This window comes from Oryx dammah, unplaced genomic scaffold, assembly GCF_014754425.2.
Source record: "Oryx dammah isolate SB20612 unplaced genomic scaffold, SCBI_Odam_1.1 HiC_scaffold_6, whole genome shotgun sequence".
Taxonomy (NCBI): domain Eukaryota; kingdom Metazoa; phylum Chordata; class Mammalia; order Artiodactyla; family Bovidae; genus Oryx; species Oryx dammah.
In genome coordinates, this window is record NW_024070190.1 from 20818504 (window position 1) to 20835208 (window position 16705).

A 16705-nucleotide genomic window follows, 5' to 3' on the forward strand; every position below is an offset into this window, starting at 1 on the left:
AATACCCAGGCAGTATGCCACTGCCAACACCCAGGTGAATTATTAATATATGGGTTTTAAATTAGGATATTAGTAAAAAAAAAAAAAAAAAGGGGGGGGGGGAGGATTGAAAAAGATTCTGAAGGTGAAACAGAGAAGTCTAAGGTGAGTTCCAGGTTTCTGGCCTTGAAGATGAAAGACGGGATACCACCCTGTATCAGAAACAAATGGCCTCTGCGCAAGCTGCCCAACAGTCCTTCCATTGCACAGCCTCGGCAGCCCACACGACTCAGAGGGCAGGACCAATTCCCCTACTCCTGGGGGGTTTCAGGAAACTCTGTAGTCATACATAAGTAGAGCTTTAGCACTCCATCCTTATAATTTATAGAAAAGTTAGTTACTAAAGTTTAAAATGAGACCCATTCCTAGACTGAAAGAGCTCAGTGCTTCTAACTGGACTCAGCTACTTCAAGTCTTACCTCAGTAGTTGAATACATACACGTCAACGCACTATTCTGAGAATTCTCAAATGCAGCGGCTACAGCTGTTAAGGTCAAAAGTGCCAGCAATACGCACTACCAAGTAACTATGCCAGGGGCTGACAGGCATCTTCAATGGTAATCTTAAAAGTCTGTTCTGTGCTGCTTACAAAGATAACCAAAGACTATGAGCTCCTTAAAGCATGTACCATGCTTTATTTGTATTTTTTTTGTTGCTGTAGTTGGTATCCTCAGTATTTCGCACATGTCGTGCGTGTGTGCAAGTCGCTTCAGTCACATCCAACTTTTTGTGACTCTGTGGACTGCAGCCGGCCAGGCTCCTCTGTCCATGGGATTCTCCAGGCCAGAGTACTGGAGTGGGTTGCCATTTCCCCCTCCAGGGGATCTACCTGACCCAGGGATCAAACCCACATCTATTGTGTCTCCTGCACTGGCAGGTAGTTCTTTACAAGCGCCACCTGGGAAGCCCACATAATGGGGATTAAATATGTATTTATAGGATAAATGGATAAATATTAATAAATAGTACATTCCAAAATTGCCTCTTCGGTAATAAATTACCATAGGTCGATGATACAGCACTAATTTAAACAAATTTTTAAAAAAAACACTGATGGACAAGAAATTTTATAATTTAAAAAATGTGTTCTCTAAGTTTGGGGTCAGCTTAATGATTCAAGTTTAGAAGCACAGCCTGAAGGATTCATTACATGTTAACTTCAACACAGCACCTCCCATATGACCTGCACCCCCCATAGTGACTTACCAGCTATGCCAGAGGTGCTTTTTAGTTGGAGACTAGACATTTCTGGATGAAATGTGTTAGGGAAACTATCTTAACAAGCATTCAACTATTTTCCATTTCTAATTCTAATAATAAAAATGACTATAACATGTAAAACACTTAGAATAGAACCTCCCAGTGCATGTCAAAATTGCTCAATAAATGTCACTTATGATTGTTAAAAGGTATGAAAATGATTAAATCAAGCTATGGCCCTTTAGTAGCTAGGTCTGGAGGGGGGAAAAGCAAATTCTGTAATAGTATTATAATAAACTAGTTGTTACAGATTTCAAGGTTTCTAGAATCCAAATACATATTTCAATAATGTTGGTCATATACAGGAGGCATATCTGATATGACACAGATCCTTCAGTGCCCTCCTGGAGATAAACCAAAGCTAGGAAATGCAAGGCAATTCAACATTTAGAGAGAATTTACATGTGGCTATATGAAGGAGCCAGTGCAACGCAGTACTGAACCACTTAGTTTCTGAAGACATACTGATCTGGGTTTAAGTTCTGGCTTCTCAATCTATCAGTGAGATACTGGGTAAATTATCTTACTCCTCTGAGATGGAATTTCATAACTTGTAAAATGAGGATAATATCAGTACCTACACCTCAGTGAATTGCTGTTAATCACAATGATAACAGGCATACAGTATTCAGTATCAATATAACGCCTGACACATCCCAAATACTTGAGAAATATACTTCAGACTTAAAGAAGGGTTTCCCTTCTTCCCAGTGGTAGACAGCTAAACTCTACATAGCATGCATGATCTCGGATTATCGTTAAGACCCTAGGTGGAAGGTATAATCTTTTTGTAAATGAGTAAACTGAGGTTAAATGAAATTAAGTAGTTATCCAAATTCATACACTTTAGCAAAGAGCAAAGCCAGCATTTGAACTGACAGAATTTAAAACGCAGCACTAAAGCTTGACTCTTCTGTGTGCGCGCATGCTCACTCAGTCACGTCAGACTCTTTGCGACCCTCTGGACTGCAGCCCGCCAGGCTCCTCTGTCCATGGGATTTTCTAAGCAAGGAAATGGTTGCCATTTCCTCCTCCAGGGGATCTTCCCAACCCAGAGACTGAACCTGTGTCTCCTGCTTGACAGGAGGACTCTGTACCAATGAGCCACCTGGGAAGCTCCACTATTCTATGTATACTGAGTTAAGTCCAACGAGCTCACAGACTCTCAGAATATGCAATATAGCCAGCTGATTATTTTAAAAACTCAAAAGGCAGATTCAATACCAACATTCAGGTATTAACTCTTTTAGATGGTGCCCTACTGCCTTCTCAGCTGATCTGTCCTACACAGGAAAATGCTCAGATACCAAACTCAAGCCACAGTGTGAAGCAGTATTTCCAGGAAAAAGTGGTTCCAAGTGATCCACTGGAGGAAATACACTGAGCACAGGAAATGGAGATCAGCACACATCACTAAGGAAACCTTTCCACCTCTGATTCATACCACTTCCAAGATTTCGAGCATTTGAACATAAGGAAAAAGTCGTATCAGTTTCTGTAAACATTCATGTTCTAAAGTGACCAATAGTAAGAGAGCAGCTAGAAATATAAAGTCCTGATGGAATAAAAGTATGTCAAACTAGGTAAGGTAGAAAGAAGAAAATGTCCTAAGGCATAATAATGCTACTGCACAACAGACACAGGAATTATCTAATATTATTTTTCCTTGGTTACATATAACTTTATTATCAATACTGAATACATTTTAAAGATTAAAAGGAAGATGGTAATGGAGCCACTTGTAACATGCCTGTAATTTCATGCAGGCTCTGACATGCATCATGCAAACTGGGGGAAAAAAAAGTGACAATGAGGAAGGTGGTAGGAAAAAATCTGAAATTGTACTGTACCACGCTTTGTCAGAGAAGTAATGGACTAACTTCTCAACTCCTTGCCAATAGCATAATGGGAGAGCAGAGACAAGAAAAAGACAGGACAATGGTGTCAGAGACCACACGCAACACCAAGGGACTGCCGTGCCTGGGCAGCAGCCAACAGTATTTGCTTTCGCTGTATTTTTTCAGGCATTAGTTTAATGTATTTCTATAACATGAAAAAATATCTTAATAGATTTATACTTGCTGAAGTAGTTTATAAGTTAATACAAATATTCCTATCCACAGCACAGTGTATATAAACTTCTTACCCTTAAAAGGAATCACGTGAAGAATCTTACACAAATAAAATACTGTAAAGAGTTTTGACACAATTAATATTCATACTCCAAAGATCTAAAAGGGTTTAACTGCATGTAATCCCTTATAAAAGAAGTAGAAATCATTTTTAATAACTTCAGAGTCTTGCACATTGCAAACACAACTCAGTTTACTGCTGCTGCATTAAAGGGCAATAAAAGACTAATCTGATCTTCATGTATGTCTTAAATATGATGTTCCACATTATAAGCAAGGCTCCATACATCACTAGAGAGATGGAAGACAGGACTGAATCCCTAGCATAACTGGGTCCAATGACTTCTGCTCTATAATTAACATGAACCCAATCAAAGTTTTCAGGGATTTGGGGAGACCAGGAATGTCTTATTCCCTAGAAGTCAGAGTAATGCCCCCAAATCTCAAGAGAACTTAAGGAAGATACCTGACTGCTAAATACAAATTAAAAAGAAGCACTTTCTGAAATAAGGAGTTCAATGGCTTTTCTAAGTTAACCAGTTAACAGCTTTTAAAAATTAACAAGGTAAATAATAGTGACTTAAGCCATTTACCACACAGGCATAATCAGTATGAGATGCCTAAATTTCATGAGTTTACATCTCTGAGATGTAAAACCCATCAGAATCTACCTCTGGGATGCATAATACTTCAGAAAAAAAATAAAAAACTAAACATCATAATAGGACAATTCCACTGGTGACCAATACGCATGGTATACTTATCCAGAGTAGGCGGCTGCAGGCACTATGACAAGGCAACAAACACAGCTAACAAAACCACCACAGAATCTGCGGATTATAAATGGCTTACACAGACAACAGCAACAGCTTTGTTTCTCATAACTGCAAGCTGTTGAGAAAGAAACTAACCCATGCTGACATTTACAGGGCAGCTTCCAGGACCATGTTTGACGCACATTTCTAGTCAATTAACCAATGACTAATATGCACTTGAACTAGCTGCAAAAATGGACACAGTGGACACATATTCTATATTAACTACATTTTTAAAAAATAGCCTGCTGTAAAATCAAATTGTTCTGTTTTTACTGAGTTACTACCCTTTTCTATTTCACTGAAAAATATTTTATTTTTATGAAAAGTCACTCTCCGAGCTAATTTCTCATTAAAGCACTGACATGCTATCTTTACATATAAAATTGATTACAGTCACATGGTAAAGCCAATCAGATTGAGCCACGTTAAGATATACCTTATGAACATGTCTGTCAGTTCAGCAATACACATCAAGCATTCTAAAAAGCACACGCCCTTTAACAACCATCCTTCTAGTGCTAGCTCTGATCTATACACAAGAATAAACTGCACTACAATAATATCTCTAGTATCTCTATTTAATAGGGGGAAATGGAAATAGTATCGATGTCAAACAACAGGAAAACAATTAAGCACATCACATGATAACATATTACCATGTAGTCATTAAAATGATGTTTTCAAGAAATATTTACTGTATGAAAAATGCTCATAAAATACTATATGGAAAAAAGAAAAACAAAAACTGAAAATATGAGCATATCATCTGTCCTAAGAAAAAGTAATGTTTTAGGAATCTTTTATCTGAATTTTAAATATACACAGATGCATATATTGGGTTGTATAGTTTCATTCAATAAATACATACCGGGTTATGATGTAAAATGAATTTGTGTCAGTTGTCAAAAAAGGTTTGTAAAACAACCACTGAAGGTTATAAGAGGAGGAAAAAAATATAAGACAATATAATTGTTATTCTTAACATAATTCTGGTGAGTATAATTAATTATAATTATTATATAAATTTACAAGCCAGGTAACACTAAATCAAGAAACTACTGGTCTGAATTGGGAGTTTGGGATTAGCAGATGCAAACTATTATATATAAGATGCAGAAACAACAAGGTCCTACTGTACAGCTCAGGGAACTATATTTAATATCCTGTGATAAGTCATAATTAAAAAAAATAAAATAATATATATGTATAAGTGAGTCCCTCTGTTGTACAGCAGAAACTAAACACACATTGTAAACCAACTGTACTTTAATAAAATTTTTTTAAAAAGAAACTTTGGGCTTAATAGAGCTTTTAATATGTAAACATTATTAATGACTTCTGTTGCTTAAAAGTATCTTTTTTCTTCCAATTTAAGTTACACATGGAAGCTAAAGGTAGTAAGATTTCTAAATTCTTTCAAGGAAGGTGTTAAAGAGCAAATTTTAAAAGTCTCTTTAGCCATGGTAAGAAATAGGCAGTATTCAATACACTTTTTAAAAAGTCAAGTATTTCTAGAAGCAGTATGCTCTGGCAAGAACAGTTATTTAAGATTACTATTAAGACTTTTACTTGCCACAAGTTATTATTTTTATTAAATTTTCATACTGTGAAGTAGGTTTTACATATATATATATAAACTTTTATACACATACACATAAAACTATCATTTCTACTTTTACACAGTTGGAAATTAGAAATACTAAACTAATGCCAGCTGATAAGTCAATTTGGATAAAAGCTGAAGTGCCTACTGACAACAGGAAGACCTTGGAATGTCTAAATGTAGATATTTTCTAACCTAGACAAAAGTTAATTTGAAACTAGAAGACAAGCATCATCAAGTTAAGATTAGTAATATACCTGAGAAAAGAAATATAAGTCAAAATTTCCTGAAGGGGTAAAAAAAGACAAACAAAAGAGCAGGATTTTCCTTTTGTCTCCTTTGTCTTCTGTTTATCTCCGTATCTTTTTAGAGGTCTTCTTAAATTGACCAAGACCATCCTTAGCCACTGCAGCTTTCTAGAGTCATCAGAGCTAAACAGTCCCATAAACATCAGTTATCTCATGCTCTGCAATATCTACAACAAGCTACCTCCTTATGCCTCTGTTAGGTCCACTGCTCTTACACATTTTAAAATAGAAAACCAAACACAGACTATCTTACTGAAAACTAATAAGCCAAGCTTACCTGGCTTCTGCATTTACCAAAAAAGGCAGTTTGCTTAAGCTGATGTTCAGGAGGGCATCAGAAAGAACTTACTACTGAAATACAATAATGTAGGAGAACTCTCTCAACTAACTACATGCCATCACTTACAGAATTAACCTCTCCAAAAATCAGCCCTGGAAGCTACATACTGATTAAATGTGGAGACAAATACTGTATTGTATCACTGACTACATAAGCCGTTTAGTGTAGGAAAAGGGGACACCTATTCCCAAACTCTCTGGAAAACCACTGGATTTATCCATTGTTTCACAACCTTCTCCTCTATTATTTTGTCATTACATAATAATAATGTTATTATTTTATACTTATTATTTTTATATTTCCCATCAGCTGTTCTCAGGGTACATTCAAATAATGTAGTAGTTTATACATATTTCCTTTAAAGGAACCTTCAAAGCTCAAGAAGAACTGTCAAAAGGCTGTGAACAAGTCCTCTATCACTTTCCACAGAGTCCTAAAGGTCTCAAATGATCAAGAAAAAGACTCAATGTATATTGAGGCCAACACATTCAAATGCTAGAGAACCAAACTTTCTTTTTGCTAACTTGGAGATGCAGAGAAAGGAGGTTTGATCTACAGAAAAGCTAGAAAGACAGATCTTGATAGTAGTATGGAAGAACAGTGTCGCTTCACAGTTAGAAATTTAAAAAGTAGCTCTAAATCCAAAGGAGAAAGAAGCATTTGGAAATGGAGGGCCAATGACTCAGGTGAGGGACAAGAAATCTCTAAAGGCATGCAGATAAGAAACTGGTGAAATGGGTACTTTGGGAAACCTGTTTTAAAAAATAAATCTACAACTATCTGTAATACTGAATAGTTAACTGCAAACTCCAATTACATACTGCATCTAGATAAGAGGAAGGAGAATAGAAGAGAAAAACAGTGGGTAAAAGAATGGGGAATAAGAGGGGGCTTCAGAAAATCCAAGGTAGGTGCATCCTTCTGAGGTAAATCTGCCAGCCATGGAGTATAGTGGCTACAGCCTAAGAATACATTATCAAAACTGCCCTTTGAAATTCAGATTAGTTCACTAGCAATTTAGTATAATTCTTCATGTGCTAGCAATCTTTAGAGGAGAAAAGAAAGCAACTTAATTGAAGCAAGGGAAGTAAAAAGGAGGATTTACAAAGGTGGTGGGAGATGGGAAAGGAGGCGAAGGGAGGGATGCTTTGAACAAATTAACTTGCTACTAAATAACTTGATATAAAAGCCTATGCAAACTCTATCCCACTATTCTTTAAAAAGTGCAAAAGGGAAGGAAAGGCATAATGACCAAAACGTACATTTCAAACCTTGTCTCAAATTCATGTTGATACTTCCTATTGACTAATTCAAGAAATAAAATTTTATTTGAATAAATCACATTTAAAAATTTTAACTGCTTAAAATTCCCCCTGTTAGATCTTTGATACTTCACATTATTTCCATAAGGATAATTTATGAAAAAATTGATATTAATTAAAAATTAGGGCAAATCCAGGGAGAAAGCATAAAAGTGACTGTGACTGACAATATTTAAATTTATTTTTCATTAATATTAGCTTTTCTTGGTGACTTTTCAAAAAAGATAAAATATAATCAACTTACCAGGTAAGTATATAACACAAATAAACACTGTTTTGGAAAGCAGATTCAATGTAAACAAATATTTTTTTTAAGTCAAACAATTACTAAATCATTAGAAACGTTAGTAAACCATGCATATTCAAAAGTCATTTCTTCTGTACTGTAAAGCGGCTGATAAATTGTAAAGACATATTAGTTATTTAAAAACACCCTTTAAATGACTTAAAAGATTTCTGTATTAGAAAACAGTGAAACGCAATCAAAGCCTTTTGATTAGGAAATATTTAAAGAAATGTGCAATGGTCTAGTAAGCCTGCTCCCTAAACAATATGCATCTGTCCATTATACCACTGCATTTTGAGTGTACATGTTTAACATGACTATATTTAAAAAACAAGCTTTATTCATATTATCTCAAGGTCATGAAAAGAGAAAATACATTAAAGACAGATGCATGTCGGTAGGTATAGCGCCACTGGCAACAGGTTTAAATGGCATTAGAACGACATTAACTTCAGACAGCTTTCCTGAGGCTCTATGTGGAAAAGTCTGTTCACATGCAGATGTAGGAAATGTTAATTAAGAGAGGAGAGCCCAGGGAGTGCTGGTTTAGCACGTGCCTGCAGATCACTGAACAGAGAGGAGGTGCTGGGGAGGGACGGTCATGCAGAAAGGGGACACGTGAACGGGAAGCAGAGCAGGGTAGGAGTGAGAGACACAGACTCACTCTGTCTGCGGTGCGGCGGAACAGTCCGTGGGATCCCTTGGAAGGAGCCCTGCCAAGGAGAGAAGGAGGGAGCAGAATACCCACCCTGTGCAGAGAGAGACGGGGGTGGGAGGCATAATAAAAAAGGGAACCAAACATAGAGACACCACAGTCATACTTTAAAAAAAACAACAGTGTTAATGAAAAGACGGATTCCATTTTTTAAAATACAGGTAGTCCAAATTACTAAAATTATATCTTAATCCAAACTATTTTTCATATATGAAGAAAAAATTATTTTCTCTAACATTTATGGTTAATGCATATGAAGTAATATATTTTTTTGGTAAACACTTAGTTTATATATCTCTTTTTAAAGTAGTACATTACAGTTTTTTTGCAAAAATGAAAGCACTTAAAAGGGAAGACAGACTTTAGGGGTTAAACACACAGAAATTGCATCAATAGTAAATCAGGCAATTAAAAATTACCATTCAAAAACTTATTTCTTTTTTAAATCCTAGGTTTTCAAAGGATTAGCAAGAAAAATAATGAACATTAGTGAAGACAGTGGAACCACCAGAGTGCTCAAAAGACTCAGGAAGTTGTAAGAGTGAGCACTGTACCAAGAACGCGACAGACAGGCCACGGGCCACACATGCAGACCTTTAATTTTAAAACCTTGTGGCTTCTTAGCTTTATGAACTGGAATACAACTGAAATGTCATTTACTTCAATTTCCTCACGTTCCAGGTAAAACTGGGTCTTCTAGAGGGAATTTGTTCACACAAATAGAACCAGATTGGGTCTCATGTCTCTCTGTTTCTTGCCTCCTCACTGATGAGACACATTTAAACTACAGAAACACTCATGATAGCATCAAGAAAAATGAGCCCATAAACACCACTAGCTCAATTTGCAAAAACAAAGTATGCATAATTTTTCAAACCAATTAATCTGATATGAAAATGAAGTACTAAAGGATTGCAAGTGTATTTTACTGATGTTTAGAGATTTCAGGAACATTCAGGTCCAAATAGAAAACTTATTTCCACCCCTGTACCAGCATTCCTTGGCTATGGTTCAGTATAATCAAACACTTATTTAAATTTAAGAGTAATTCTACATTGCTCACCATATAGCAAAAACCAAAAGAGAAGATCATTTTCTATGTTGATTAAGGTAACAAACAGCCAGAAGAAACTAATACAATGAACAATCTGTAGAGTATCCTAGTAAATAGAGATCCTGTCTTTTGAAGTTATTGTAATTTCTCCACTAATTTAGCAATGGATATTTTTAGAAATAGATTAGAAAATATTTAATAGGGTGATGACCTCAGGCGCTCTCCACAGATGTTACTTGAGAACTCCATTTTGCTGCTTAAGAGATGTTCTGACCCAAAACATTTACACAAAGCAAGTCCACAGCCAAGAAGGAGCATGCCCTTCCCTCCCTGTGGGTTTCAGCAGAGTCAGCTTCTACTCACTGCACTGGCTAAAGAAACTTTCAGGTAAGGATTTTGTATACAAGCTAAACCAGCAGTCAAGAGATTCCCTCTCAAAGAAGTTCTCTCTGGAAGTTTATGGAAATAGTATCCACTGGGAATCAGGGAACTGTGTTTTCCCCTGTATCTTCTAAGAGCCCTGTAACCTTGAGAAAGCCATTGATCTCTAAATCTCAGTTTTCATTTGTAAGATGCAGGGCTGGAATTTGTGTCCCTACGCCCAAGTTTCACATGTTGAAACCTATTGCCCCAGTGTGATGGTTTGGAGGTGGGCCTTTGGGTGGTGATTAGGTCACGAGGGTGGAACCCTCATGAGCCAGATTAGCACCCTGTAAAAGAAATCACAGAGAACTCCCTCGTCCCCTCCCCATGTGAGGACACAGGGAAAAGACAACTGTCCACGATCTGGAAGCAGGCAGGTACCTTGATCTTGGAACTACCAGCCTCCAAAACTGTAAGAAATAAATTTCTATTGTTTATAAGCCAGTCAGTCTATGGTATTCTGTTATAACTGCCTAGATGAACTTCTCACTTTTAGTTGTTATGATTCAGTTGCTCCATATCCCCACTCCACAGTCATTGTGATTCTTTAACCTCATACCTCTATTTATATGGCACTTAAAACAATCAACTTTGTATTAAATTGTCTCTCTTAAAAAAACAAACACAATGATACTCATTCTTAATTCCCCCAAGACCAACAAATCATGATCTCTGAGATGGACCTGAGCATGAGGAGGAGAAAGAGAGAATCTTGTGAATAATACATAAAAACAGTTCTGCCTATGACTGCCAAGGGGCACTCCTCTATTAAGTTGACTGAATAGCTGTCAAACATTTGACTTTCTACCTAAAAAGACAAAGAACATTACTTGTTCTATTTTTGCCACTTAAAAATGCTTCCTTTCACTTCCAAAACCCTAGCTGTCATAATCCTATCCAGCCTTCCCAATCCATTTCAAACCATTTTGTAAAAGCTTTTTCTGATCCTACCTAAATAAATTACGATCATTTTGTTTATAAGCATCCATATCTCTTGGTGGATACCTGTCTCACAGAATTTTTCTTCTTCTTTTCATTATGTTGATTTGAGTATTTTCCTTATTCTTGTATTAAAGATAACCATCCTGATAATAATAGCTTACTTACTTTTCTTGTTGTCAACTATATCTTCTTGACTTTCACAGAATCAAAGTAATATACTATGATTAAAATTTAATAGAAGATAGAATTCTAGTTCCACACAAGATGCAACAGATACACTCTCCTTTTTCTTCTGCAAAGTACAGCTAAAAACTCTAGACATTAAATCTAAAACAAAGAACTCTGAAAGGTATAGTTGAGAAGACAGACAAGCTAGGGTCCTAGAAATTCAACTCTCCAAAAAAAAAAACATCGTAGAAAATTCCCTGGTTCCCCCCGCCCCCCGCAAATGTATCCCAGAATAGGTGATGAAGAAGCCAGCAACTGGAAATGCCAATGGGCACACACATAAACAAAATCACCAAAGTCTCAAGGAAAAGCTGCACCCTGCCAAAGGAGCAGGAAAGAGGTGGCCTGGCAATACACACTTGTGCACAATAAACTGTGAAGCGCCACGGGACACACAGTGGCTCTAGCACGCCTGTCCCCACTAAAAGGGACCACGGGGAAACCCAGGCTCCCACCCTCACTGGCTCTACCACCAATGTCTTATGGAGTTTGTGAAATAAGCTATGCCAGGTTTGATGGCGATGTGACCTGAGGACCTCTAATCTATGTTTCCTGCACATGCTAGACTCCTGCTACAGATCCTAAATTAAAACTGCTGAATAGTTGCTAAAAGAGAATAACGCTGAGAACTGGTCATCTTCTGAACTAAAGAAAACATACTTTTCCCTCATAATGAATGAGATGCGTTCCATAACCCTATTGTATGTATAGAATAATTTTAAATTCCAGTACAAACTCTCAGTAAATAACTTTTCATTAACTTCCATCTTTTTCCTATGAAAACCTCTGCCCATTTTTCTCCAGTGGGATAATATTCTCGTTTCCTCTAGAAATCTGTGACCACTAAACTGCAATTCTGAAGACCGCCCCCCTCCCCAATAAACTGTCTTTTTGCCTCTGTACAGTTTGTGGTCCTTTCAGTTAGCAAGTTCTTAAGTACAGGAAATATTTAAAATATGTATATTATAAATGGGGAGAAGAGACCTAATGAAAGTAAGATTTCTATGCTTAGTAAATATACCACACAAAGTTATATATATATAACATAATACCAAGAACAACCATAATATTTCTCTATAAGGAGATACACTCAAAACACTACATATAAGTCAAAATGGCATTCTAAAAGAACTAAAAATAACACAGAGAAAGGCAAGAAAACGGAAAAAAGAGAGGAAAAAAGATGAGCCAAAGAAATGGTAGACTTAAGCCCTAACGTTATCAATAATTCCATTAATATAAAGGGTGCTCAGACAGAAATGGAAAGACAGATTGGCAGAATGGATTAAAAAAATCATTACCCAACTATATGCTGCATACGGGAAATCCACCTAATATATAAAAGTGTAAGTATTTTAAAGTAAAATAGTAAAAGTATATACCAGGCAAAAAAACTTTAAAAAAAAGCAAGAGTGGCTATATTAATATCAGATAAAGGAGGATTCAGAGCAAATTACCAAATAGAGAGGGACCTTATGAAATGATAAAAGAATCAATCCACCAAGAAGACAAAACAAGCCTAAATGTGTACACACCAACTGTGCATGGAACAAAACTGACACAACTGAAATGAGAATAACCAAATTCCAAATTACAGTTGGAGAGTCCAACACTTCTCTCTCAGCAACCGATAAAACCACCAGACAATAAAATCAGCAATGATGTGGAAGAACTCAAGGACCCCGTCAGCAAACAGGGTCTGCTCAACATTTGTAGAATGCTCCATCTAACAACAAAATGCATATTATTTTCAAGAGTCCACAGGACATTTACCAAAACAGACCATAGCCTAGGCCATGAAATAAACTACAACAAACCTAAAAGAACTGAAATTACACAGAATGTGTTCTCTGAGCATGAAGGAATCAAAGGAGAAATCAGTAACAGAAAGATGACAGGAAAATTTCCATCACTCAGATACTAAACAATGTAATTCATGGGTCAAATAGGTCCTCTCAAGGAAAATTTAAAAAAACACACATATGAACACAAAAGTAAATACATATTATTGAAAGCTGTAGGACACAGCTAAAGCAGGGACACAATATCAGAAGCTGCAGGACTCAATGGTAGGGAAATTAAATGAACAGTCTTGCTTAGGCTTCAGAGACAGAGCAGAGCAGGCCTCTGACCCTGCTTCTGACCTGCCTGGACTCTGCCCTGACTGGGAGTGACTGTGGGTGACTGCCTGCTGAGAGTGAAGACTTGCAGCACCACAGTTAAGATGCGGGAGAAATCTTGAGATTCTTGAGCCCCTGGAGGGGGCCTGGCCAACCAAGCCCCAGGCTTAACTACACTGCAAGTTCTACGCAACAAAACAGCATTAATATGAAATGAGAGCTCCAATTTGGTCACAGATTGATGGATGATGATATAAGTTTGCATCCTGGGATTATAAACCGGAACCCTGAACTGCAATCTTAAATCTCACCCACAGAGCAGACGTGTTGCCTGGGACCTTTTCCCAAATGGGACTCCAAATGTGCTGTGACACAGGACTTCACGGCACTGTTTGAGTCTGGATGTTGGTCAAAACCCAATTCAGTGACGTATCCTCTGCTGTTTCTATTTCTCTTTTCTTTTAACATTCAGTTCAGTTCAGTTCAGTCGCTCAGTCGTGTCCAACTCTTTGCGACCCCATGAATCGCAGCACGCCAGGCCTCCCTGTCCATCACCTACTCCCGGAGTTCACCCAGACTCGCGTCCATCGAGTCCGTGATGCCATCCAGCCATCTCATCCTCTGTCGTCCCCTTCTTCTCCTGCCTCCAATCCCTCCCAGCATCAGAGTCTTTTCCAATGAGTCAACTCTTCGCATGAGGTGGCCAAAGTACTGGAGTTTCAGCTTTAGCATCATTCCTTTGAAAGTAAGCTAGATAACTCTCTAATAAATATTTATATTATGTATCTGTATATAACGAGTGGCTTATTTTGTTAAAAAATCCTTTGAGACAGAAGTGAAAACTTTTGGCAAAACACACAGCTAACACAGTGACAAAATTTCAAAAGCTGCAAAAAAAACAGAAAAAATAAATGTCAAATCAATAAGCTAAAACTTCATACCTGAAGAAACTTGGGAGGGGGTGAAGATCAAAATAAACCAAAAGGAGGTAGAAAGAAGAATACAACAAAGAATAGAAAGTACTGAAACTGAACAAAGAAAATTAAGAGAACAAGAAAGTCAATAAAATCAACACACCAAAGGCTGACAAAGAAAAACAGAGAAGACACAAATTAACAAAATCAGGTGAGATATCAATATAGGTCTCCCAGCCATGAAAAAGACAAGCGAATACTATGAACAACTTTTTCGTCATAAATTTGAGAAGAAATGGACTAATTCCTCAAAATCACCAACTATCAAAACTCATCTGAGATGAAAGAGATCATCTGAATAGGTCTATAACAATTTTAAAACTGCCAAATAAGAAATTGTCAGGCCCAGATGGTTTCACTGACAAATGCTATCAAATATTTCAAAGAATTAACAACAATTCTACACAATCTCTTCCAGAAAGTAGAAGAAAGAATGCTTTCCAACTCATTTATGAGGACAGAATTACCTAATAACATAAAACCAGACAAAAATAGCATCAAAAAAAGAAAAAACTACAGACCATTATCTGTCATGAATATAGATGTAAACTATCTTTAACAAAAGACTAGTGTATATAATTGAGAAATAGTGTACATAGAAGAATTTTACACCATGACCAAGTAGGATTTAGGTTACCCAGACTGATCCACTATTCAAAAATCAATCAATGTAATCAACAGGCTAAAGTGCAAAGATCACATGCTCATATTATACTAGTAGAGCAAAAGCATTTAACAAAATTCAGCACACATTTCATGATTAAACCTCTCAGCAAACCAGGAATAGAAGAAAATTTCCTCAGCCTTCCCACTATGATATACCTACAGCTAAAATTTACTTCGTAGTGAAAGACTGAGTGCTTCCCCTCCTAGATCAAGAACAAGGCAAGAATGCCCACTCTCACCATTCTTATTCAACAAAGTACTGGAAGTTCTAGCCAGTGGCATAATGCAAGAAAAGGAAATAAAGATATGTAGATCAAAAAGAAAGAAAAGCATCCCTATTTACAGATGGCATGATGGTCTACAAAGAAAATCCCAATCTAAAGAAAAACTCCCAGAAATAATAAGTGAGTTCAGTAAGTTCACAGGATACAAGATAAATACACAAAAATCAATTGTGCTTCTAAACACCAACAGTGAACACATGGAAACTGGAATTTAAAATATAATAATATCATCTATGATCACTCAAAAATGAAATAATAAATCTAAGAACATATACAGGAACTTGTATTCCGAAAACTAAAATGCTGATGAAAGAAATCAAAAGAAGTCTTAAACTAATGGAGAGATATATTTTAGTTATGGATTGGAAGACTCAACATATTAAAGATGTTACTTTTCTCCAAAATGATATTTAGGTATTAACACATTTCCTTCAAAATCCTGGCCAAGATTTGTTTTTTCAGATATAGACAATCTTATTCTAAAATTACATCAAAAGGCAACATTTTTTAAAAATAATAAAGTAGGATGAATCACTGTATTCAATTTAAGAGTTATTATATAGTGTGAGAGTGAAAGTTGCTCAGTCATGTCTGACTCTTTGCAAGCCCATGGACTATACAGTCCATGGAATTCTCCAGGCCAAAATATTGGAGTGAGTAGCCTTTCCCTTTTCCAAGGGATTTTCCCAACCCAGGGATCTAACCCAGGTCTCCTGCATTGTAGGCAGATTCTTTACCAGCTGAGCCACCAGGGAAGCCCATAGTGTGAGAGTTAAGCCGTAAAGAAGGGTGAGTGTTGAAGAATTGATGCTTTTGAACTGTGGTTGAAGTAGACTCTTGAGAGTGCCTTAGAGAGTAAGGAGATCCAACCAGTCCATCCTAAAGGAAATCAGTCCTTCATTGGAAGGACTGAGGCTGAAGCTAAAACTCCAATACTTTGGCCACCTGATGTGAAGAACTGACTCATGGGAAAAGACCCAGATGCTGGGAAAGATTGAAGGGAGGAGGAGAAGGCATGACAGAGGACGAGACGGTTGGATGGCATCACTGATTCAATGGACGTGAGTCTGAGCAAGTTCTGGGATATAGTGAAGGGCAGGGAAGCTTGATGTGCTGCAGTCCTTGGGGTTGCAACGAGTCGGACAAAACTGAGCGACTGAACAACAGCAAATACAGTTACAGCAGTCAAGA

The 16705-nt window shown here is 37.0% G+C and overlaps 1 protein-coding gene across 8 annotated transcripts in view; it reads right to left on the minus strand.

Moving 5' to 3' along the window:
- Nucleotides 1–16705, minus strand: part of CCSER2 (coiled-coil serine rich protein 2) — a 164105-nt gene that overhangs the window by 6142 nt on the left and 141258 nt on the right. For 3 of the 8 annotated variants that reach the window (XR_005721374.1, XM_040242560.1, XM_040242565.1), the window contains one exon: nt 8773–8857. The exons of 3 other annotated variants lie outside the window; for them this stretch is intronic. Coding sequence is in view for 4 of the 5 variants with exons in the window: in XM_040242560.1 (XP_040098494.1) it covers nt 8773–8857 (85 nt within the window). In the remaining variant the exon portion in view is untranslated. Of the gene's footprint in view, nt 1–3149; nt 3190–3445; nt 3488–8772; nt 8858–16705 lie in introns of all 8 variants that reach the window. 2 more of the 8 variants (XM_040242558.1, XM_040242559.1) reach the window with 2 other exon arrangements.